This window comes from Falco cherrug, chromosome 5 (genome assembly GCF_023634085.1).
Source record: "Falco cherrug isolate bFalChe1 chromosome 5, bFalChe1.pri, whole genome shotgun sequence".
Lineage (NCBI taxonomy): Eukaryota > Metazoa > Chordata > Aves > Falconiformes > Falconidae > Falco > Falco cherrug.
Genome location: NC_073701.1, coordinates 26,635,363 through 26,662,019, shown reverse-complemented (window position 1 = coordinate 26,662,019; position 26,657 = coordinate 26,635,363). Strand labels below are relative to the sequence as shown.

Genomic DNA, 26,657 nt, shown 5'->3' with positions numbered 1-26,657 from the left:
AACGGTGGTACCTTTGGTCTGTGATTCCTGGCTTGTCTGGATTTCGGAACCGGCGCTGCGCCTCGGCGGAACTCGTACGGCACTCGGCACTCTTCGCTCTCCGTGGTACTTGTTTTTAGGACGGGGCTTGAAAATTAGTCCAGGTTCAGTGCTTAATTTCTGCCAGAAGGGGTTGGTAGCCTGTTCTGTCTGCCCATAAATACAAATGGACAGCTTGCATTATGGCCAACAAAGAAATACCAAGCGTACAGTGCAAATTAAATACATTAACACCAAGTCCTGAAAAGCCGCAGGTCCTCAGCATGGGACCCAGCGGCGCTGTAGCTGTTGCCGCAGCTGCTGCGTTTTTTCCTTTTCCCTTTCTTCCAATGTCCACAGATGTTACGGCAAATTCCGGGTTACTTGTAGTACCTTAGAACAAAAACCTGTTGTCTGAAAGGGGAGCGATTTTTCTTTCAGACCCGGGTACCCGCACGGTTCTCCCAGGGCTTTGCGCTTGAGGCCGGAGCCGAGTTTGCAGCCGGTGAAGGCGGGCGCGGCCCGGGGCGGCAGGGCGGGGGGGAGGGGGGGGCGGCCAGGGGGGCTCGGTCCGCCGCGGGCGCCGCTTGCCCCGCGTCCCTGCCGCCGGCGCAGCCGGCGGGCGAGGGGTTTGCAGCCTGCTCCCACCGGAACGGGTCGCGGGTTTGTAAATGACGGCTACGGGGGACCTTCCGACCGCGCACTGCGTTGGTTGGCTTGGTCCGAATCGTAGAAGGTTGCATAGAAATAAATTGCCCTACGGAGCCTGAAAATTTGGCTCCGAAAAGATTAGTTTACATGATTTTTAGGGAGTACTGTACAGGGAGTCAGTATTAGGTGTCATATAAAACCAAAGTTGATGTATAAGCACGTGAGGTGTGTAGGATACAGAAGAGTCCCACGAGGTAAACGAAAGTTTGCTGTTTAGAAAATGTGAATCTTCAGCACTTGCCTTGCACCATGTACAGTAACGGGAGCTTCTTTTTAAACATTTCTTCAGTCAACAATCATCTTGGTTTATTTGTAAACCCTAACGACCTTGCAATTGTTGGATTAGAAAAAAACCTGATAGTTAACAGACCGGGGGCTTGAACCACTGCATCCCACATCTCAGCTGAGTTCCTAAATCTCACTGTTTTCCCCCTTAGAATGAAACCATTCTTAGATGATGCATGTCAACTTCATCAGCACACTCATATTAAACATTGTCTCATTAGTAACACTGCTAATAAGCATATATTAATGGTTTCTGATTCTGGAGGAGGAACACACTGTCATTGTTGATAATTTACAATATTTTAATATGTAAACACTTGGATAAACAAGATATAAATATCACTTGCCTTAATTTTATGAACTGAAAGATTGTAAATACTGTTTAGGTCGAGAGAAATGTGGTCATTGAAAGGTGAACCGTGCCATGTCTCTTCTCCTCTTCTTCTGTTCTTCAAATGCACATAGAGTTCATTTTAACATCTCTATGAATAATGTGGTCCACAGTGTTGAACATCCATAGTCCCTGTTTATCAATGGTAGAAATGTTAAGCGCTCTTCAACATCATTCTGAGTATGAAGCCACAAATGTTTGTGTTTTTCTGAAATATGTGTGTCTCATATGTAGGGTGGTAGTATTGGCATGAGAATCCATGTCATGTAGCTGTATCCTTCTATGACTGAGTAAATTCTGCACAGTTGTGGCATCATGAAGCTGTAGCTGTATTGTAGAGAGGAGGAATGGCTAATTTAGCCCTATTGGTTCTGCTGTGTGTCCCAAACAATGATGCGGGAAGCATATGCCTACACTGGGTGATACGCATCATGGAACCAGTTCGGTTATTTCTCCCTGGGGCTCCAGCCATAGAAGTGTGCTGGGAATGAGTTCCTGCAACAAGCTCTGAAGAGTGTGAAGAAGAAACTACTGTAGTAAGTGTAAGAAGAAACTTGAGTTGTGAGGAGGACTTCTGGAAGATGTGGAGAAGCTAAAAGATTGTGAGTGGGCTATTACAGAGTAATGGTTGATCATTGTATCTTGTTATGTTGCAGAATGACAGCTAAACTTCCAATGAAAATCTAAACAGCAAATAGTCCAGGAGGCAGTATAAAGAGGAGAGAAAAGACAAAAAAAAAAAAAAAAAAAGTTGACTATATAATGATAGCGTATTCTCTCTTTAAATGGTGGGTTCATTCAGTACCTAAAAGTGCCACAAAGGTAGCATAGGTAAAAATCATTATTGAGATTTCATTGGAGGACATCTAAAATATGAGGAGACCCATATTTGGAAAGGAAAGAATACCGCATGAAAAAAAAAATCAGAAAATAAAAGAGTATATGGTAAAAAGGAAAGCAGACCAGTTTTATTTAATATAAGAATAAAAATGTGCCCTAGAAGTTGAAAACAGTAACAAGGGCAACTAAAACTGCCTGTGATGTGGTTATACTGGTGGGTGTGATGATTGCTTTCTGTTCAGCTAGACTGTGAAAAGCAGCCAAGCTTCTCAGAGGAATCAACTACTTGAGACAAAAGATGCACCACCCAGTCACAGGCTTAATGCAAAATATGAGGCAATATTGACCCCGTGACCCAAGAAGTTTCACTGGCAAGCAGAGAAGCTGGGTACTGATTTTTTTGATAGAGTCCATGTCTAGGTATGAGAATGAAGTATATATAACAAGGACAACAGAATCAAACACAAAGAAGAGGGGGCCAGAAACACAGAATAAAAAATGGAGAGCATGGCTTTGGGAAGGCAGAATGCAACAAAATGAAACAACAAAGCAGAAAGGAGAGCTTTTCAGATTTGCTGCTAACAAAATAACAACAAAAAACCCCAACCCTCCATGTGTTTGATTCCTCTTATTCTCAGAGAAATTAAGAGTTTGGACATTCTTTGTGGAAAAACAGTATTACATCAAAGAAATGGCTGATTATTCAATACTTTTTTCCTTCTCAGTGTCAACGCTGTCACCTTAGGACCCTCAATTACTGCTCACTGCTTAGGTCGAGAAGGGGTAATCATGGTTAGTGTAATGGATAATTAATCTATGGAACTCAAGCAAAGAATCTTAGTGAGGTGAACAATTTCATAAATTTCTAAGAGCTTTAGACAATTAGTGAAGATAGACATCTGCTGTTATTTTCTGTCCTGGTAATTATAAGGACTATTAATTCTCTCTTCTCAGAAGAATGCTCAAGTGAAAAGATTAGGAAGCTGTTTACATTTATGGTACCTTTATATAGTTAGATGACTATGCAAGCCTTCTTTTGAAGGGCATAACATTTATGGCAAAATGCTGAATCAGATGTGCAACTGTTGTTTCTTTTTTATTTTACACCTCCTTTATTTCCAGCAGATTTGAGCGAAATGATTAAGATGTTTGTCAACTAATAGGAAGAGTGCAGGTGGAAAATAAATGGGAGCTGGATGTGCAAGATTGCACCTAACAATTTATCTCTAATCCAAGTAAATTATTTTCTAGAAGTGTCCAAAATTCATATATGCAGCTTCGTTATACCTCTATTTTGAATCAGGTTATCTGATTAATAAATGACTCTTAATTCATTTCTGCCAGTTAAGCATCCCTCCTCATTTTCAAAGGAACCAAGCACATCAAAGTCCCAGTTGCGAGCATTTCTGAACATTAAGTGAATTGCATAAAGTGTAGTGAGAGGGTGAGAGGAGGTTTGGCATCCTGCCCTAGGGACACGTTTAAAATTCATTGCATGTCCTCTGCAAATGGTGGGCACTTTCTGCTGTCTTTGTGGTTTTTTTTAGTCCTGCTGGTCCTGCAGAACTGCACTCTCTCATTGTCAGTTCTGATGGGGAACCAGTGTTTCCAACAGAGCTGGTATCCTGGTTGCTTCCCTGGCAGGAGGGTGTATTTTAGCTGTCTAGAGTGGGTAGAAAGCTCTAGAGAGTGATGTTTGCTCTTGCTCTTTTGCTTGTCAGGCAATGATTATTTTTAAGTTGACCATGCAAAGAGCATCAGCTTCTACAGGATCGTTTGTTATTCATCTAAATATTCTATTCAAATTTATTTTATTATCAAAAAAGTGTAACATACCAAGTTTCTTACCCTACCCCTGATTGACAGTTTGCTTTAGAAGTATAGGGGTAGTAAGAAGACACTGGAGCATCCTGCACATGGCCATTCTATAATACAATCACATTGTTCCCTGAAGAGCAATGTCTTGGGTTCTCCTGACATAGCTGGCATGAATCTACTGTTGGCTGTCAGCTGCTTTCCTGATACCTCTCAACCTGCTGATGGTGGCTGATGGTTTACGTTTAGTCCTGGTTTCTTTAAACATGCATGTGTGCATGCACACATCACATACACACGCATGCAAACACACACACACAGAATATAAGCTGTAGGTATACTTACACTGCCTGCATACATTCAGGCGGGAGAAAGAACAGATTTACCCAGTAGTGTGCTTGCAAATGCTTCTCAGCTGTGCCAAAGCAAGCATGAAAGGGACCAGAAATGGCTTGAACGAATATGAAGATTATTGCGGTCAGTGTAGGACTGTCATACAGGAAAGGACCATTTTTCTTCATGAGAAAGTATCTGCTGTGTGAAACAATTGAATGTTCTGTTACAGAGAACTGATAAAATTAAATAATAAACATTTGAACAGTTAACAGACCAATCCAATTATTAATGTTACAGATTATCACCTGGTCAGAACAAATTTATTATCAGAGAGAAATATGGTTTAAGAGAAAAAAGTACAGATTTACTGAAAAATATGCTTTACAAAATCAGTGTTAACGAGCTGTGAAAACCAGAAATGCATCTAATTCAGAAGTGTAAATGCAGAACAGAGGGGCAGACATACCACAGAGACCAGATTTATTTACAGTAAATGTGAACGCAGTCACAACAATGCAGAAGTGCTCAACATACAGACAGCAGCAATACACAGTAAAAAGGAGTTTTATGAAAGAATCTTCCTCCATATGCATTTTGCAAAGAAATACAGAAGAAAAATACAGAAACTTTTATAACAGCTGGAGGGCAAACCTGTAATGATGAAGATAAGGAGACACAGTGTTTTGCTGGGTCTCGTCATATGTGTGAGGTGTTCATTATATGATGCTGAGTAAGAATAAACATAACCATGACAGTTCAAAAATGATACTTGAGCTGCTTTAACTTTGTTACAGCTATGGTATGCATATGATTAATGACAGTCCAGTGGGCTTATGATATTTTAATTTTGTTTTCTTGTCTGAAAGAGGGTAATGAGGGTTTCTTGCAGATGCTCACAGAGACATCCTTGCAAGTGTGAGAGTAGTATGGGACCAAAGTTAGTTTTATGTTTAATAGAAGGCAAGGCAGGCAGACATGGGTTGAGCAGAGGTGGGAGTTACCTCCTGTTGAGGTTAAGTGAGAGTTAACAAGTAGAAAAGTAGGTAGGCTAGAAAAAGCCTTGAAAGTAGAGACAGTTTACATTTGGTGTGTTAGAAAGGAGGGGCCAATGTTCAGTGCAACATCTTTTGCTTCCTACACTGCAGGCAAAACACAATGACCCAGTCAGGCAAGAGTGAGAGCCGTCTCCTCTGGTTACATACAGCACACATATCATGTACTGAGGCTCATGAAGAGACAGCTGTTGTGGCAAATTCCTTCTGATTTCTGGAAAGCAGAAAGTAATGTGGGCTAGGAGAAGGCTAATAAGCTTTTGGAAAATACCCTGTATCTGCTGTATGTCATGTAATCTAAAGTCCTGTACATGGCGTTTGAAATGGCAAAAGAGGGCATTCCATTTGTGGTTGGACAGATACAGATTGACAGAGGTATTGATAGATAATAATTAAGATAAAATGATTTTGAGAGATTAATATTTTATGCACTGTAATTGTGTAGTAAATCACAGTGATACCTGAGTTCATTTGATTCCCTTACTGTCAAAAGACATACTACCACAGAGCTCTGTTAGCATTAAGTGATGTACCAGTCAGTAGATAGTGATGGCTGTTTTGAACAAATTCTTACATCAGACTGAGAGAAGATCACGTGTAGATGTTTAAGTGAAAGGCTATTTTTGCCATTTGAAATTTAAGTTGGGTGTTTTAACAGGTTCCAGTTATGAAAGAAAATACAAGACTCTGCACCTGCCACTTTGAGGCACGCTAAAGCATTATATCCCCATCTGCAGGGATTTGGATGAGACAGAGGTAATTGTGGAAGATCTGCTAATGCCAAATAAAAATGAACACCAGCAACTTTTTATGTTCTTCAAATATCCCCAAGGAAAACTGAACAGCAGAAATGATGAGTTGGACCAATTAGTTCATATACATGGGGATAAGAGAGATTTATTAGACCCAGACCTTTTATTTGATAAAGCTCCTGCTTTCCTTCAAATCCTAGAAAATGAGAGACATATTAATTTATCTGATTGAGCTGACTCCAAATATTCCAGACACAAGAGTTCCCTTTACAGTGGTCATATGGAAAGGGTGAAGTTCCTTATGGCTGAAGAACAAGAGAACAAATTACAAGTTAAAGAAAAATGTGTTTGAAAAAAGTTACAGAGACATTGTACTTAACAATTTAACAGAACCAAGATCAGATATAGACCAACAGGTGGGTCAAAAAGGAATATAACCCTCTCTTTTTCCAGGCGTTCCTTTCCCCCTGTTCCTTTGCTGGCAAGAGTATGCTGTCCTTAGTGTGGTCCATACTAGATGTTTACCTGCACCTTATACACATGGGCAGCTACATCACAGCACTATGTGGTCTTTCTCCATTCAGGATCATGGGTTTGTGGAGTATGCTTTTCCAGAGTTAAGCATCAAGGGGCATATGGTGTCAAGCCACTGACTAAAATGTTTGTGGATGTTTGTGAATGCATTCATAGGCAGAACTGTTCTGAGGCAAGTTTCAAACAACAAATTGTTGGAAGACGTAGGACAGAAACCATTGCTTAAAACATTCCCCAGCATCCAGAAAAAAAGGTGATGTTTCTGAAATACTTGCCTGATATGAAAGACTGGCTGTCAAGGAGCCTTTTATGGGGGAAACATTTCTGAGGATATTTATTAAAAATGCAGAGAGATTTGGAGGTAAATAGAATTCACACACTTCCCAAATATACATGCCTTTCTCAAACGAGAAATATAAAATTGTCCAAAATTCCATATCTTGAAAGAGTAGTTTTAAATATAAAACCATGAGGAAATAGGATACTTTCTTTCAGTTATGAAATTTTATCAGGACTATGAAGATGACATTAAGGACAGAGGTCAGTAAAAGAAGATCATCAGGAGTGAAATGGTAACTCCATTGAAATCACTGGAAGCTTTCCCATTGATCAGAAGGAGGTGTGTGAGAAAGAGGATTTTCTTCAATTTCCTGAGTTTACCCAGCATGAGAATTGGAATGGCAAAACCATAATGCTTCATGTCCAAATGAATATTCAGAAAGATGTCCTGTTCCGTGCAAATGTGTAGCATTGAAGACAAGCTGTAATTACCAGTTCAGAAAAAGAGTTGTCAAACAAACTGCTTGTAGTTTGAGATGCTTTTTCTCTTCCTTCATACCAGAGACCAGCTAAAACATTGTTTACAATGTTGGCAATTAATGCTGTCCCAGCAGAGTGAGTATATCTCCTTCTGTCTCTAAAAACTTAGGCAGTCTTTGAATTTGTCGCCAGTTCTGCATCTTTAAATAATAGATATGTGAAGTGCAACTCTGGCCTGATAATGTGTCCATCCTTCAGTACTCATTTTCCTTCCCACCAGGTTTCCTTGGCAGCAGTGTGAAGAAACTCGAAGTCTGCAGAACTGTCTCTTAATGTTTTGTATTCTTAAACCAAACTTCCTATAAGAAGGTAATACAGGAGGCATATCCAGTCTAACATGCAAAGAGTCTGTGAAGCTCCATTTGAATGCTCGTGTACAGATGATTTTAGTGTTCACGTGACAGCAAATCTCTTGTAATTGCTCAGCTGAGTGGCTGTCAGAAGTGACGAAATGAAGCAATATGCTTCTTATATCAATATATATGGCATACTGACTGATAGCTTTTTAGCAATTCTGGCAGTAAATGTAATTAAATACTTTTTTTCTTTAAATGAACTATTCTTTAGTTGAATTCCTGGCAATTAAAATATTTAATGATTCTGCTTAGGTATTTGTTGTGTAATGAAGTACAATATGTGAGGTTGTTTAATAGTAAAATAGCAAAAATGGAGGCTATAATTTGTATAACTGTAGAATTAGATCTTTTTCTCTGCCCTTGAGACTTAAAAAGTTTCACGTGATTATTTTAAGGCTATAAAGAATATATTTTCTGTAATGATCTTGGGAGTGACTTAGAATTTGAAATAGTTTAATTGAAGTCCAGAAAAAAAGCTTAGAGAAAGTTAAAGTGTGGGAGTAGGTGTTGAAAGGACACACAAGTTATTTGAAGGCTTGAAGAATGTCTTGCAGTGAAACACTTAGAATTGGCTAGAAATGCTCTGATGGTATGTTTTTCAGCTGATAGTATCTATTCATCAAATTGAAACTCTGCTAGAAGGGATCAATTTTCATATTTCTAGTTTTGAAATGTTTCCAGCAGTTACAAAGTTGTTAAAACAACCAGTTTCAACATTCTTCTAATGAAAAAAAATACAATTTCCAGTTCTAAAAGCTTTCCTCTCAAAATGTAACCTAATTATGCCAACCATCTACAAACTGAGCTGGAAATATTGCAAATTACCCAAAATTTAATTGCTTTTTGTTTCCTTTTTCTTATATCTCATAGATCATCAACGTTTTAGAGAGTTCTATTTTTTTTTCAGGGTTTGAGAATGGGAAAATATTTTGTCCAGCTTGATTGAAAATTTAGCTTGTTCAATTTAACAAAAAAGTTCCTTCAGTGGGGCAAGCCTCTGTATTATTATATTAAATTAATTTATGACCATGTATTGGGTTTCCATGGCAAGGTTTTGGTAGCAGGGGGGCTATGGGAAGTGGCTTCTGTGAGAAGGTAGGTACTGGAAGCTTCTCCTATGTCAATTGGAGCCAATGCTAGCAGGCTCCAAGATGGACCTGCTGCTGGCCAAGGCTGAGCCCATCAGTGACAGTGGTAGCATTTCTGGGATAACATACTTAAGAAGAAGCAAAAAACCTGCTGCCCAACAGCAGCTGGAAGAGAGGAGTGAGGCTACCTGAGAGCAACAACTCTGCATACACCCAGGTCAGTGCAGAAGGAGGCAGGAGGTGCTCCAGGTGCTGGAGCAGAGTTTCCCCTGCAGTCCGTGGTGAAGCCCATGGTGAGGCAGGCTGCCCCCCTGCAGCCCATGGAGGCTAATGGTGGAGTAGATCCCCACCTGCAGCCCATGGAGGAGCCCATGGCAGAGCAGGTGGATGTGCCCAAAGGAGGCAGCCCATAGAGAGCCCACACTGGAACAGGCTTCTGGCAGGACCTGCGACCCCATGGGAGACCCATGCTGAAGCAGTCTGTGCCTGAAGGACTGCAACCTGTGGAAAGAACACATGGAAGGGACCCACATCTGAGCAGTTCATGGAGATCTGCAGCCTGTGGGAAGGACCCACGTTGGAGAACTTTGTGGAGAACTGTCTCCTGTGGGAGGGAACCCGCGCTGGAGCAGGGGAAGAATATGAAGGGGAAGAATGTGAGGAGGAAGGAGTGGCAGAGACAGCGTGTAACGAACTGACCGCAACCCCCATTCCCCATCTCCCTGCGCCACTGGCGGAGAGGAGGTAGAGAAATCAGGAGTGAAGTTAAGCCCAGGAAGAAGGGAGGGGTGGAGGCAAGGTGTTTCAAGATTTGTTTTTTATTTCTCAGTGTCCTACTCTGGTTTTTTATTGGCAATTAATTTCCCCAAGCTGAGTCTGTTTTGCCCATGATGGTAACTGATGAGTGATGTCTCCCTTTCCTTGTCTTGACCCAGGAGCCTTTGGTTATATTTTCTCTCTCTTGTCCCACTGAGGAAGGGGTGTGATAGAGCAGCTTTGGTGGCCATGTGGCATCCAGCCAGGGTCCACCCACTGCAGACCATTCTTTGGCACTGAGGCCAGCTCACATGTAAAAGCCTCTCTCCATGCTGTTAGAATCTGTCATCTGCTTAAACAAAAGGCCCTTATCCAAGCCACCTATTAAGAATGATCATTGTCCTACCCTAAATCCTGATCCATGTCCTGGAATTGGCTGGGAGGGTATGAACTGGCCCAGTTTAGAACCATTCCAGGGATTGGTATAGGTAATTGAGTTTCAAGTCATGGGTTCGTTTCCTGGCACAGTTTACTTTATGTGTATTTTGTATAGGCATGTCTTATGAAGCATATCATCTCCTTTAATCTCTCATACAAAGACATGAAAGAATAAATGCCTGCAAATTAGAACTACAAAAATACAAATCAGAAGTACAAATTTGCAAGGAAGTTATTAACCATTGAAACAAGCTGTAAACTCAACGCATCTTAGTATCTTCTCTTGTTGTCAAGATAGGACAGTCTGCTGCAGAACATGCACAAGCTAAATAAAAATTACTGGGCTCAGGAAGGATGTCAGGGTAAGCAGCAGAACAGACCAAATAGCCTAATGATCCTACTGAAGCGGAATTATCTAGAAAAATGAAATGCAAAAGTATATTTGCTTCTTGTGTTATGCAGCCATTCATTTTATGGAAACAACCTAAATAAGAATTTGCCATATGACTTTCTCAGTAAGCTGACATGCATATTCGAAGGGCTAGATGTTGACATTTAACTACAGACAGAAAAGGAGGACACCTTTCTCAGGTCTAGTGGGAAATGGTTGAAGAGGCATACCTCGGTTCAAGGCAGGGCAGCAACTTGTACCAAACTCTTTAAATCAAGAAGGACATCCTCTGCCAATTCCAGACTATAAACATTTTCTATTTGCTTTTGCTATTCTCATGTATCTTCACATTGAATGGGCCGTATTGTGTTTGCTGCTGAGAGATGTATCTGGATTTTATATAGTATTAAAGAAAACGTTCCCAAATTTTCTACTAGAATCTTCATCTTTCAAAGGGACCTGTGAGGTACACACTGTTCCATGGAGCTAATACATACCTAGAGGACTATTTTTCTTCCTGTGATCCTTCAGAAAAAATGTGCTCAAACTCTTGTTGCACTTTTCCACTGTTTAGTTTAGTAGCCTGGAGCTATGGATACAAAATATTAGCTGTTAAACTGTCAAAACTTGTTGTAACAAGCAGCAGCAGCCATTACCTGAGGGACATTTAGGCAGGGTTTATTGAATACTTTTAAAGTACACAGAAGGCTTTTTTTTCAAAAAGAAATGGATTTTTTTAGTTATATTTTGTATTACATAATTTTGGAAAAATCAAAGTGAAACATGTCACATAGAATAAAACTCCTAATTAGTGCTCAACTGGCATTTCTGCTGATCCACCATCTCCTAAAATATAAGTCTGTTCACAGAATTTCGTTGGTATGAATTCTGTCCTCGTATCTTTGGCCATGCTATTGGATACGCTAACTAATAGTGGCAGATAAGGTCAGATACAGGGCAGCAGGGTAAAGTGCACCATGTGGTCTCTGTACAACTCAGGGAATTGCATAGTGTACTCTGAAGCCAACTGCATTTTCAGAGTGGAATTTCAGATATCAATATATATGTGCTGTCTTGATCTAACACAGTCTTAGTCCAGAGCTTAAGATTTAACCTTAGAAATTTCTTATTTATGACAGACCATATCTGTCCCTGTTTATCCCACTTAAACATTAGGATTTAACATGCTTCTGAAGCAGTTAGCACACAGACTCAAAAGCTTAGCAAGTCCTGAAGAAATTTGTGTATCATCCTGGTGGTTTAGAACTGGTCTGTCTTCATGTGCGCTTACAGAAAATGTTGACTGTGGTTTACATTTTTCAGCAGGATGTGTTCCTGGGACATCCTTTGACAGCACAATTTTGGAACCGTTTGGGTACCCCCTTCCTGAGAAGTCTGACTGAGTGCACGGGTAGTGGTACAGATACTGGCCCCTGGCCTGAACAACAATTAATGGAGCATTTGTGAAATAGGTATTAGGGAATGATAGCATTTTAAAGATACAGGTTTAGATATCAAGAAGAAAAAAAAATAAATAGGACTTTAAAGCTCTATGCAAGATAATGATTGAAAAGCTTCTGTCTCCTAACCTGTGTAATTTTAATTTTTTTTTCTCCGTGTTTGTCTGTCATTATGATCTTTGTTTCTAATTCTTTGCAGACATCTCAGTCAGTCTGTTAGCAGTAGTCGTCAGCTTCTGCGGGCTCGCCTTGCTGGTAGTCTCCCTTTTTGTCTTTTGGAAGTTGTGTTGGCCCTGCTGGAGAAGTAAACCTCTCACTTCCAATGCCAGTAATGTCCCTCAGAGCAACTCCAGTGCTCCCACAGAGGTTTTTGAGACCAGTGAGAAAAAGGAAGTTAAAGAAAATGGGAAACCTACAACAAAGGTACTTGAAGCTGCATTGAAAATTAGCCACACTTCACCTGATATACCAGCAGAGGTCCAGAACGCACTGAAAGAGCATTTGATCAGACATGCACGCATGCAGAGGCAGATCACTGAGCCCACATCATCATCAAGGTAAGTCAGGGGCACTCACATTTGTGGCATGTTTCCTGGGAACAGGTAGAGCCAGAACACTCTGCTGAGTATTTCCAGGATCCTGGATTATTTAAAGACTTCTTAGATATTATGGGTGAAAGAGCAGTCACGTGAAGGGAAAGCCTCAGTGTCCTTTGAACTGAGTATTCTGAAATGTACAATGTACCTTCAGTTACATCAGTATTTTAACATATGAAGATCAAATCTGTGTCTTCTACTACTTTGTAAATACATATGTTGCAACTTTTAAGCGTTTCCATTTTAGGTTTTGCCTATAGGAAAATCTATTTCAGGGTTATTTTTTAAAGTACTGCACGTCTCACTTTTCACAGATATTTTTATAGATACAGCAGTTGCTTTTGCAGAGGAAAGTTTCCCTCTCCACTAAATATATGACAGATTTGTTGTTGATGGCACATTTCTTTAAGACATGGTTTGCCACTTATAAAGGAACTAAAATCCCAGCCTAAGGATATATATTCTTATGGACTGATCTTAAAGCACTACAGATTCTATAAGATCTTTAAATAAATGACAAGCATGTAGTGTTTCTGAAGTGATTTTTTTTTTATTAAAGTGGAGGACAAACTTTTATTTTGTCATAGGTACTGCTTTATATTGAAAAGTAGTGAAGACATGTGCAGTGACCTATAGTTTCAAAGGAGATTTTCTTCAAATACTGTCAGCAAATTTAACGCATGGAAAACAAACAGTGAAGTGGAAAGTTCACTTTCTACATTAAAAAAAAAAAGGGAATGTTTTATAAACAAAGAATGGCAAAATGAAGGCTAAAGGAGGCACCTAAAGTATTGCATAATGCCTTAAGTTAGAATACAAATACTGTATAGGAAGTAGCTTTCCCTCAATAAACCATTTGCTAAATGAATGCATGCTACTAAAGAAAAACAAAACAAAACAAAAATACCCAAACCAAGACCCCAAAGGCTCACATTCACAATAATTTTTGGAGGCACAAGGATGGAGAAGACACGTGCTTTAAATTTAGGTGGGCACATACTTTGCTGGCCTTCTGTGAGTCCCTAAAACAGCATTTTGCCAGTTCAGTGTGCTCATTGCAGTGGTGAGCGCTGAAGTGCTTTTTTCCAGCTCTTCCAACAGTGTGGAACAGCCAACAGACAACCACAGGAGGCTCCCGTAAATGAGAGCACTCCAGCCAGGGGAGGTCTAACTGACTTCAGCAGCTGAACCATCTCCTGAATTACGAGACTGTATAGCTGGCTTTAAGCCACATTGCCCTGGCTATGCCTGGCTCCAGCTACTGTGTCCATCTGCTAAGACAGGGAGCACAGTATCCAAGCCACTCTGACCAAGATTTTCAAAATACTGGGATGTTATCTTTGAAATTGTAACTGTCATATTAAAAAAAGAGGGACTGAGGTTGATACAGCTGAGCATGACAAGGGTATTACACAACTAACTAACAGGATATTAATTGGAAGAGTTTTGTCCATCATGTAAACCTGTAGGTAATCAGACTGTCTGACTTCCTGAACAGACAGAAGAAATAGCTGGCTGGCAAATGGACTTGAATACTCCCTGTGGTACTATAGGGGAAGAAAGACATTCCAGGGACATTATCCAGAGCTACTTCAGGTTGTGACAATATTCCCACAGACCTCTAGAGTGATTTGGACTGGGGTATAAATGCATTTAAAGTATCTGTGAAGCCAAGGACAATTTTACAAAATTAAAGCCTGCCATCAATCCTACTCTTTCTGCATGTGTTTGTAACTTTGTAAGGCAGCTTTTTGTTTTTATCATCTCTAGATTATCAGGGTTAAAGCTCTCCTGAGAGGGACAGTTCCTTTGCTTTGAGTCACTCCAATTGTTCCACCTTAGCCAGTTAATAGCAGGATGTTTGGAGACATCATCTTCCTTTACAGTTTGCTGAACAGCTCTGCACCCTTGCTACAAAACATGTTTAGAATAAGATGTGTCTCTAAAATTCTCCAGAAATAGTAATTTCTGTGCTTGTAAATGCATTTTTTTCTATATCCCTGGCGACCTTAAGGGAGTCTTAACCTTCTGACAGCCCATATTAATTATTGCTACCAAGAATATCATGTATGAGAAGAAGGCTGGATATTTAGACATCTTTCTGGATTACTCCTCCATTGTGTTGCAGAATGTGGATCACAAAACAACTAAAACCTGACTCCGGTGTCCTTCATTGGGGACCTCTGAATGAAGGGGAGCTATTAGCAGACACAGCAGTAGCATGACTTTCTCTTGCATCACCTTTGACACAGCACTGCTTCGTTGCACTCAGTTCTGAGTGATCCAAATGCACCATATCCTAAATGTATTCCATTGATAAAGGATCTGCAAGAAATATTTGCTGTCTGGATTGTCTCCTCTACACTGACCTCACCTGAGCTGGTGCAGATAAAAAGGTTGTAACCAGTTCTGTCATAGGTTAATGCAGCCATCAGCTGTTAATAAAAGAAATGGGCTCATATTAAGTCATTGTAATTGAAGCATAAGGATTTTAAGAAGCTGTTCACAGCAATAATAAAATGTGCCTGAACACTTTTCTAGACTGTACATTTAACATGGAGACATGTTAGTGTAGGGAAATGATGCATTTCTGCTTAATTAGAACTACATCATTTTCATAGTTTCAATAACATGAAAAGACCTGCCTATAAAAAAAAAACAACCAAACCCCAAACTTTATGAAAGTATTCTGTAATATAGTTTATTGCCTCTATGGTATTCTTTTCTTAAAATGTTCACCTGTATTTTTGAGGGACACGCTTTTTGCTCTTGAGCATTACGTGAGAGATGGTCTTGTCATTCAGCTCTGCAAAGAGTAAGTTGGATCCCAAGAGGCACAAAAGCAAAAGTGAGGTGCTTGGCAACATTAAGGTTAAAGAAAAACAAGCAGATCTATTGACTTTATAATTGCAAGGAGGAGAAGCAGCCTCTGTTCTGTCTAAATACCACAAGTGCTGGTGTACATTCCTGGATTTGGTCCAAAAGATTGGTCTAATGTCATCTAGGAAAGCTAGACCAGAGCCACCCCTCATAAATCTCAAGTCATATCATAAATCAGCATCCCATCCTTCTCTTTTGTCATACATATAGCAGTATTACTGAGTTAGAAATCAACTTCATACTATCATTCCTATGCAAGCACAATTTTATATTAGAGATTTACATACAGATTTACTGTCACTAAAAATGTATGTGTTCTAAGTTATGGAAGGCATGTCTGCTATAGGAGTGCTATATATAAAAGCCAGTAGAGGCTGAAGTACCCTGGACTTGCACATTAGTAGCTTCGCAGCATTTTCACAGCCTGGTTGCCTGACTTCCTGGTACTTCGTTATCACAGTCATTAATTCCTTTGTTATTGCAGAACAAAGGAAGATAAATATGTTACTATGACAACAGTGAAGCATCTTAATAATTAACAGACCAATTAGCTATCTTGGTGAAATGCTGTGACTCAGAGCAGATACTAGGTGCTGTGTAATTAGGACTTTGGCTTACTAGAGCAAAAGCACTGCTGGTTCCCACAGGGAACAACCAGCCATACAGCTGCACTGTTTTACTCAGTGACATCTTGCAACAGTGATGACATTCACAAGAGGATCTTACCTGCATAAAGTTTGAAAATTTGAAAGAAGGTTGGTACCTTAAAAATCATAGATTTGGGGGTTTATATGTTACTTTTACAAGTATTAACCCAAATCTTCATAAATGCAAGAGAATTCAAGGAAAAGAGAATTTGTCATGTGTCTGTTTTCACTCAGACTGGCAATGTCATACAGCTGGCTTCACTGCTTTCCCTGCACAGGCAGTTTTCTTCACTGCTTGTCTATGGCAGGGTTTGAACACGATTATCTGGGCATCTCAGTACTACAGCTGCAGGTGTGGGGAGCACTCGGGAAAGCCTACCTGTCCAGGTTTCATTAGCGCTGGGAGAAGCAGCAGTAACATAGGTCTTCCTCGACTTCACTGAGTCAAAAATACTTAGAAAGCTAGTGCCTAAACTGCTGCGTGCCGGAACATTTCCTGCCACTACCTTTTGAGTGGAGTTCATTTCCTTCCCTGTGTTTAGCACACCTGCGAGGCTGGACTTCTGAGGACAAAGGCACAGGGACAGCCCTGAAACTCCCTGAGGACAATACTGTATTTTCCTGACTAGTTAGGGCCTTCCCCCTCCTCACTCCATGCAATGTGGACATTGTATACTATGAATTCAGGGAGTTCTAGCATTTAAGAGAAAAGTAAATCTTTCAACTTGTCTGTCTGTGAAAAAAGGTAGAATGTGTTGTGAGGGGGCTGTATTGTTCATCTAAATTTGAGATCAAAACACCTGGATTTTTTGGAGCCACTTCAAATCTAGACAATGAAGTTCTCCCTCTGCTATTCTTGTGTCATGCTAGGGTTGCTCCCTGCACCTAGCAGTACTGAAACGGCTGAAAGGGGAAATGTTCTTGTCTATTATTTAATGGCTGCAGATTACCCTTTTGTATCTCTGCTCAGCTGAACTGCAGTAGTTTTGTGCTTCATGCCTTCTGCAACCACTTCACTTACAGCAAAAAATACAAATAATATCTATGAAATGAGCCCTGGTTGCTTTCAAATGGACAATTTGCATTCCTGATTTAAGAAAAGAAACACACAGCTGTGACACCTCTTGTTTTCAGAACACAACACCACCGGGAAACCAAGCAATAAGGCAAGGCTGCATTTGGCATTAATAAGCAATTGATTGCAAAAAGCAGAGGAAATTCTGACAATTAAATTGTTTTTTAATGGCAACTAAGTATGCTCACAGGAGGAAGTAGTGAGCTTTTCCAGTACAGAATTTTGGATTAGTGAAGTACCAAGGAAATGTGGAAATGTCCAAAAATGTAAACTGGACAGTGTGATCATAATGGAATCTGCTGATGATTCATTCTATGAAGCTTTTTGACCAGTGTTTTTGTACTACTGTGCAAGGCTGTTATGGTGTGCCAGGGGTTTGATTGCACTTCTAGTAGGAAAGGCACAAATTTCCATTGATGTTCAGGAGTCAAGATAAGCTCATAAATACATATGCTTATGCAACACTGCATTCAGAATTACAAGGATTTAAACATTGTGTCTTGCTAGGAGTACAGGAATTGGCTTTCCAATACATTATACATCAGAGTGTGAGAACAGAAGGGAAAAACCCATCACAGAAAAATGTTGACCAAAACTTTGATGTGTATTGCAGCCAGAACAAAGTATTCTCAGTATGAGTGGAGAAAGCAGCCTGTACCTCAGTGTAGCAAATGCCAAGCAGGAGTACATAAACCACTGTAGGATGGCAAAGCACTATGCAAACCCTCAGACATAGCTCTGCATGGCCTTTTCAGGCACCTTTCACAGTCATCACTGTGAAGCCTGGTAAACGTGTAATTGGAAAATCACCACAGAATGTCTCCAAAACCCAACAATTACTGATGACCATTCTGCAAGTGATTTTTTTTTCTGCCTGACTATACTCAGGCCCTAGCACAGTGGGACCGAGCAATGTTGGAACTGTCAGCTTGTTCTGTGAAAGAACCTGAATTTGGTTTTAGCTGCACAGCCTGAAAACAAGGTTATAAATATATGTATTACCAGCACACTGGGTGTCTTTAGGGCCAAGAAGTACATTTTGAATGATCATTTCCTCTCAAGGATGTTTTAACACTTGCAAAACATTTTGGGGGGATTATTTTACAATTATTTTAAAGAGAGGAACCCTTACTAATGTCATGGTCTTGTATTTCCTACTTAGTAGTAGCCAGGTCTTTTCCCAGAGATAACCGTGGCTCATTTTGTGTGTGTGTGTGTGTGTGTGCAGGCACAATTCTTTCAGGAGGCACTTGCCAAGGCAGATGCAAGTGTCCAGTGTTGATTTTAACATGAGGACAGATCCGATTTTGCAAAGGGGAGAGACAACAACCAGCATTGGGAGAATAAAACCAGAACTCTACAAACAGAAGTCTGTGGATTCTGATGGGCAACAAGAAGATGTGAAAACATGTGGAAAACTTAACTTCACTCTCCGGTATGATTATGAGAATGAACTTCTGGCTGTCACAATTGTCAAAGCCTTAGATCTGCCTGCTAAAGACTTCACAGGAACATCTGATCCCTACGTTAAGATTTATCTGCTTCCAGATAGGAAAAAGAAGTTCCAGACACGAGTTCACAGAAAGACATTAAATCCTGTCTTTGATGAAACCTTTCAGTTTCCTGTAGCCTATGATCAACTCAGCAACAGGAAATTGCATTTCAGTGTTTATGATTTTGACAGATTTTCTAGACATGACATGATTGGGGAAGTTATTCTTGATAACCTGTTTGAAGTCTCAGATCTCTCCAGGGAAGCCAATGTATGGAAAGACATCCACTGTGCTACCACAGTAAGTAGTGCGTTCCAAAAGCATTAATGTGATATTTTCGTTTCTCTTTGTAGTTTGTGGCACAGCATCCTGTTTATCAGCAGAGTCTGGAAGAAAAGAAAAAAAAAAGTTGTCAATATTTTCCTTTGAGCATAGAGAATAAGGTGCTTAGGAAGCTATAAAATATAATAACTACAAATCTTCTGGGAACATACCATCACCCATATAGTTTACTGCAAATATAAATTAGATTTATTAATTAAATAGTAGATCATGAAGGTCACTGCTTAATAAGAACAACTAATGTTTTCCTGTTAGCAAAATACCCTCTCCTTCAAAATGACCATCTATTAAGGAGCAAGCCCTGTCCTGCTCTTGTTAGCAGGTTTTCATCGACTGGAATTTTGTGAAGAGAGAGAGAGGCTAAAAATGCTTGAAGTCTAAAATGTTCTTTGCTGGCTGCCCTGTGCTTAGGGTCCCCAGTAGACAAATCTGTGTTGCTGCTGGTTACTAGCAAAACTCAAGAGGCACAACCAGGAGGAATTAGGAAACAGAAATTATTTGTTTGCTGTTGCAAGCAAGAAGAGGAAGCCTATGCATGGATGACAGAATGGATGACAGGCTACCAGCAGGAAAGCCATCAGTCTCCAAACGTTGTCTTTATTAACCTTGAAATCCAAACTCATCTTTCCTGGCTGGAATTTGAGGGGTAAAAAAAAATGAAATTATGGGAGGTATGTGGGGGTTATTTTATCTAGTATGCTATTTATATGGAAGTTTTCCCATTCTTTGGTCTCGGGAGATATCCAAAACAATCTGAGTCACCCCTGGATTTGAGCATGGCCTCCTGACAGTCATAGTGGGGATGAACAGAGGACAGAGCGGTACTAGACACTGTTTCAGACACAGAAGCTTTATACCATCCCTTCAATAGAGCCAGAGACTTCCCATGCCTCTTTTCCCAAATATTTTCATGCTATTCATACCTGCTAGACCGGGAAGTCTAGGTCTGCATGACTAAAAGGACAAAGAGTATTTCCTCACTGGTTTGAGCATGAGCATTGTGTTTCCTGAGAAAGGAGAGCATAGTGAGGAGCATAGTGGAGACAGTTTTTGAATGTGAATTCACAAAACCAGCTACTTATTTAACTGCCGGCTCTACCAAACTGGTCTGAGCAGCCTTCAGCACACTTCCAGAAAACCACATCTGTGGATGCTTAGTTTGATCAAGCTCAGATTTCAGGTAAACTTAAGCACTGTGTTCTCAAGCTTAAAATTGAATCTGTGTTTAAGGTCTTGGAATAATAGTCCAGTAATCATTTTTACAATTTCTTCTAGCTTTGATATTATCTTTAATACTTTAGTAATGATTTAAATGCTCACCGTTCCTTTGCAACAGGTATGTCTGGAGATTTTTAGCTGATAACTAGAATGGTTTCAGCAAATTAGAATCCCTGGACTGTTCACCACTTAGTTTTGAGCAGATTAAAATGCCGTAGCAATTTTTGGAGCTGGGAGAGATACTAATATACTGGATTAAAACGGTTGCTATCTGGGTGCTGAATTCTCATTCGAGTTTCTTCCTCACTAAGGGTTAGTACATGCAGTCATAGTGTTTAATTCACTCTGCTGGTGTTTTACTGTGTATGAAGTTTAAGAGAAAGCATGAAGTTCTTGGATTTCAGCCTTTCAGCCAGTATATTTTGCAGTATTCAATGTGTATAAATAAGTTGTCTCCAACTAAATCACTAACAATAAACACAAAATTGAGATATCTTCTAGTATTGGGTCACCACACTGGCTTTCATAAGCCTTACACTAGTCACAGAAAATTATGTAAGAAATTGATTGAATTTATTTTTTCCTGGCAAAATAAAACCCTCTTATAAGATGTCCTGTTACTATATGTGCAATGTGCTGCCTTGTGTTTTACTTCAGCTGTTTCATGTGAATTAAAATTTTAATAGGTTAGTAATAAAGATTTCCAATTCTGCCATTTCAGAAACTGTTAAGATGAGGGAGCCAATCCTGCACAGGAATAAATAGCGCATAAGATGTTAATCAATGGGAATTATAGTCTTAAGCCCCAGATCTAAAGTTTACCAAAGTCACTAACTAGCAATTAAAACTAACTAATGCTTGTCAGAGTCAACTGAACTTGGATTAAGCCTTGGAAAAAAAGACCCAGCTGGTTCTACAGTGAGTGAAAAATAACTGTACTCCAGGCAAGCATGCTTTGGTGTTCATGAAGAACCTTTAAAAAACAAACTGGCTGTCTCAGTGGGAAGGTCCATCCTTACACAGTAGAGCACAGGAACCAAGGTGCCGTTCTGCAAGTATATTTCTCTCATGCTTTTTCCTTCTTCACCTCCGCTCTGTTTTGTTGTATGTAATGTGGAGTTTTTCAGCCCTTGGTTCAGACATGCTTCCTAAGTGGTTTGTTCATGCTGTTGCTCAATGATAGATAGCAGAAGATGGGAGAAGTAATAGATCATAGGGTTGGAGGGTTGGTCCAGAACTTAAAAAACCACAGCAACAGTAGCCTCTCCTTAGCTTTGAGTCTTTTACAACTCTTCTGTAGTCAAGAATTTTCTATTCAGAAGGTAGAGTAAGGATAAAAAACATGCCTATTGCCCACTTGGAAAGAACCTGTTTTTATGACACAAGGCTCTGCAGTGTCGAGTTGAACACCTACTAGATAGATTTACCAAGGAAATTAACTGCAACATTTTACCAATGAAGAAAGTTACCAGAGGAGATCAGGAGTTTCTCTGCTGTGCAAAGACTCTCTGTTAGCAGTTAATGTTATTTTTAGAAGATTTGTTTGCACATCCATAAAGAGTTTTTATTTGGTATAGGAAATACACAGTCTGGAGAAAATCAGACTGGATGGTTACACTGAGTCCTTTTGGCCATAAAACCAATGACTCTGTGGGAATCTACAGTTTGAATACTTTTTTTTTTGCTTGTAATAGTGATTCAAAACTATTTTATAGAAGTGCAGGATTGGCCCCCGCACACACTCATTTCTCTTATGGTTTTCAACTGTTAATATTTATTCATCTTTTGTAGTTTGTATTTTGTTCCTTTAATTTTTCATCCATATCATTGTTTCTCTGTTATATGTTATGTTGAAAACCTACAGCTATTGTATAATATGTAGCTTGTACCTGTTGTAAGTGCTAAAGCATTTTCGTTTCTCAATGTTAAATTATCAAGGTAAATTTGGTGTAAAATTGGTTGTGGAAAAGAAGTGTCCCAGGTATCTGATGATATTAATATCCCCAAATTTTGCTTATACGTGGGTGATTAAATATTCAATAAATAATCCATCATTTACTTCTGTTCGTTTGATTAATTAAAAAAAAAAGAAAGTCAAGAGGCAGCTTTGGACCACCTGTGAAGGTTGCTCAGTATATCAGAGTACTGTCACTCTTAATACACTTTAGGAAATTAATGCATAATATCAGAGGCAAACATAATATCAAATGGATTGTTTAGTCAACATATCTAGGGTCTGTTTTTGCAAAATGCTTGTGAGTTTTGCATATATTTCTGAGATTTTGTTACTATCGAAATATACTGCATACTTTAAAAAAAATAAAACTAATTTATTGGAATTGCTAACAAGCACTTAAGTCAAATATACAGTGTCGTAAAACTGTGTAGGCAAAAAGACCACCTGTCGTCATCTAACACTTTCTGAATGTCAAAGCTTATTAACTTCCTGTTATACTTTTTTAAACAATTGATTGCTTTGGAAATCTCTGCCTCTAACATTGCCTAAAGAAAATTGGCAAGTGACTGTCAGAAAACACTTTTTTTCCAAAGCTGTTCTATGAACTCTGTCAGTGTAACCAGCTATAGGAAACTATGCAGTTGGGGAAAGAAAAAATGGGGCTCAGAATTTAGATGAAAACCATTTCCAGGATAGTGGTAGTCTCTTGCAGATGTTAGTCATGGAGCTATCATATATTTGTTGACTCTTGAATTATCTCATGTAGACAGACAGAACTTGATTTTTATTTAGTTTTCTGACACCAGGCGTGTCAGTGCTGCAGTTTTCTCATTTGTGAAGTGGGATATATAAGAAAGTTTTGTAAGAACACAGACTTCATGTGCTGCCCATGAGGTGCAACTACTGTTTCTAAAGCACTTGGAATCTAAGTGAATAGCCTTCCTGGAAAAGACAGAAGTTCTTAAATACCTTTTTTAATAAGCAGGGCAGTAACATTTGTCTCAGTTAATTTATCTCAAACACTTGCCAGAGTAAGATGTCACACATAATCCTGCTAGCTATTGGCCTGTTAAGGAAAGAGGTTCTTCTGACTGATTAAATGAGAATGAAGCCCACATCTGCAGTTGACCCAGAGCAGTTGCAGGCATTATCTTTGCTTAGTTTTCTCCGTAGTTCACTATTTAATAAGTGGGCAAAAAATGGCACAACAGACCTTGCTCTGAGTAAGGCAGTAGTGGTATAGAGCTGACAAAGAATATGTCTTACAGTAGTCAGACTTTGAGGCCACATGTGAAGGATTGTCCTATTAGTGTTTAAAGAGCAGCAGTACCAGGAAATGTTTTATCTCCAGCAACGTAGTGGGCTGTGCCCTACAGTTAGCCACCCTCATCAGAATGGACGTAGACTATTAGTGTTTCTGGAAATGCACATAAAAGCTTTAACATTATGTTAAACAGCTGTGATAGAGTAAAGACTTACCGGTATAGAAACATTTATCATCTCTGTAATGGGAACAGCCCCTTTAAAGCCAAGTATAGTGGGCACTTGTTATTTCTGTTCAGGGCCAGTGATGTAAAGGATTCATATGATCACTGGCTGCTGAGTAGATGAGAGAACACTCTGGGTCAGTCTTTACAGGAAAGATGTTGAGGTTCTTTATTTGGGTTTGGAACACTGCTTTAGGTCTGGGTGATAACTTGAAAAGGCGATCAGAAACAGTGCATTTCTGTCCAGTTACTGAAAACAGGGAAGGTTTGTATTATTACCAAATGTTTCTTTTCATTTGAAATGACAAATTATTTTAATATTCTGCTTTGCTAGAGGCAAACTGCTACTTTCAGCCTACCTTAAAAGTAAGAAATATTTGATGAATGAAAACTATGGTTTCCACAAGGGAAGTTAGTATCTCTGCATCCCAGTGGTACCATGGTAGCTAAACAAAGGTGCACGGCTTGACTGACCTGCTGTGCCCTAAGTGCTCTCTGAGTTTCTCACTGCAAATAATCTTTGCAGTCAATGCATTGCTGCTTCGGAAGTGCATCTTTATGTGGGAAGCCACATACGATTTGATTCGTTCACATGCCAGTAGATGCCACGGTTAGTTCACAGAAGTACCTCTGTTCTCAGCTGTTCTGAAGCAGGAACGGGCTTGCTTTCTGCCTGGCAAGATGAAACTACTCCCCTGGTGCACAAGACAGATGGCTATGTACACAGGGAGAGACAAAAGAGGCACGGGGGAGGCTTCCCAGGGTGCTATTGAGAGCGTTTAGCCTGCTGGACCCAGTGTGCTATCTCTGGGAGTCCTCTCTATGCAATCAGGACTGCAATCAGCAGCTGCACTTACCCAGAGCAATCAGGGTGTCAGTAGAAAACGAGCATTAGGCCTCACAAGCAGAAGCCACAGTCATGATAGAGCAGCAGCCCCCACTGCTTCCATACTGTCTTCCACAGAGGCAAGAAAAAATACAAACCTCCTTGATTAACTTCCCAGGACAACAGTTCAATCAGTGGTGCTGGGAGGAAGAAAAAGAGCTGGTTTTAATATGCAAAGAATAACAGGAGAGGAAAATAAATATTAGCTGTGGGGACAAGGTTTCCAAGGTAAAGTCCCCTTGAGAGGCGGTAGAATTAGCTCTCCAGTTTGACCTTTATGTAACTTTTGATGATTTCTGTGATAGTATAAATACCATCAAATTCTAAACGCATAGATGAGAAAGCAGACCGACTGGTAGATTTCTGTATTGGTCTTTCTGATCATTCTTTTAACTCTTGATCTATACCTTGAAACGAGAAATGTCTTAATACATTCTCAGATAACTGTCTGAGGGGACAGGTTTCCCTCTTTTCACCCAGCCCCCAACATTTATCGTTGTGATTTATTTTATACCTGATTCTTGAAGCTTGAAGTCAGTCATTTTTACTGTAAAGAAGGAATATATATATAATGTTTCTAAACACAACAAGAAAAAAGAGAGAAATCTGTCCTTTGGGGGACTTACCTTCCTGCAGTATTCAAGTAAACCAAAGCTCTAGTTCTACCACTACATTTTTTGTTAAATTTATGTACTGTACAGAAAAGCAATTTTCAGTGTGACTAAAGGAAGCAGTCTAGGAATGTAAATGCTTAAATAACTTCTTTGGTTTCTGGGAAATTACTGTTAGTTAGTAAGGATGCTTACTCAAAATACAGCAGAAAAATGAAGAGAAAAAAGATTGTGAAGCACATGTTTAGGAATCAAATACAAAATGAATTCACACCACCCTTAGTATTTTTGCTGTGCTACTCTCACATGCAGTCTTTGAATCATCATTTAAATTACAATTAATAGGAAAGTAGTTCTGGATATTAAAATAAAGATTAAGATTTAAAATTATTACGGTGGATTATGATAATCTGAATGATAACGAAAGTAACAACAAGAAGGTTTTGAGGGAATTTAATTTCTAATGCAGTATTAACTACACAAATACTTGTTATTTTAACCGTGGAAATTAATGACACACTAATAACAGCAAAAGTGTATAAAATTTTTTGTTCTAGTAACATTTAAATAGCTCATTGTAAGAATCCATAGTGAGTTGCTCTTTTAAGACTTTGCTTGAGTTGCAAAACTTGAAAAACTAGGGCAAAAGAAGAAGAAACAAACATCAGTAAAAAATGGCCCAGTGTTCATTTCACATATCAGCTGCCTATCTTTTCACACCTGCTAGCATAGGAAACAAGAACTTGGATCATAGGACGGAGACTACAGAAGTTCTTACATTTTTAGTATAGTTAGTAAATAATTTTTCCAGTCCAGTTCTGTGTTATGAGTTGTGATGTGAGAAGAAACTACCCTGAATGTGGAAGGATGTCTGTCTAGCTTTCTTACTGAATCTGTAGAGGTTCCTAGCTAAAAGTTGTCTCTAATGTTGAATTTAATGGAGACAATTGGAAAAATTAATCGGTTTAAAAGACAGCAAAGCTTTCACCAGCAACAATGGTTCTGAGAAAATGATCAGGCTAATCGATGTTACCCTACAAGGGATTCAAGTTCCCTCTGACACCCCTCCGCTGTTTATCCATGTTGCAAGTAGGGACCACAGCCTCCGTAGAAATGCTGCTAACTTCTACAGGCGTAAGTGTGAAAATGAGGGCACTGGTGTCCATTGGGTCTGATGACAAAAATAATAGAATAAGCACCTTTTTCCATTTGACTTTGCCAACCCCTGAACTGATTTCCCAAAGGCCCCTAAAGCAGGGAATGCGGACAGATCCCTGGTAACCTTACGGAAAAAATGATTGGCACGTCCATTCAGGTGTGATTGCTTGTGTAGGATGAGAGCTATGCAATTTGAAGAATCTGTGTTCTTTAGCTAAAAAAAACCCCAAGTTCATCTGAATAGCTGACATATGCATTTGAGATC

General features: G+C 39.5%; 1 protein-coding gene across 1 annotated transcript in view; it reads left to right on the top strand.

Annotated features, from left to right (window-relative positions):
• SYT10 (synaptotagmin 10) overlaps positions 1-26,657 on the top strand; it is a 36,034-nt gene that overhangs the window by 1,235 nt on the left and 8,142 nt on the right. Inside the window, exons 2-3 of the mRNA XM_055712928.1 lie at positions 12,242-12,599; positions 18,469-19,033. Of these exons, the coding sequence (XP_055568903.1) occupies positions 12,242-12,599; positions 18,469-19,033 (923 nt within the window). The remainder of the gene's footprint in view (positions 1-12,241; positions 12,600-18,468; positions 19,034-26,657) is intronic.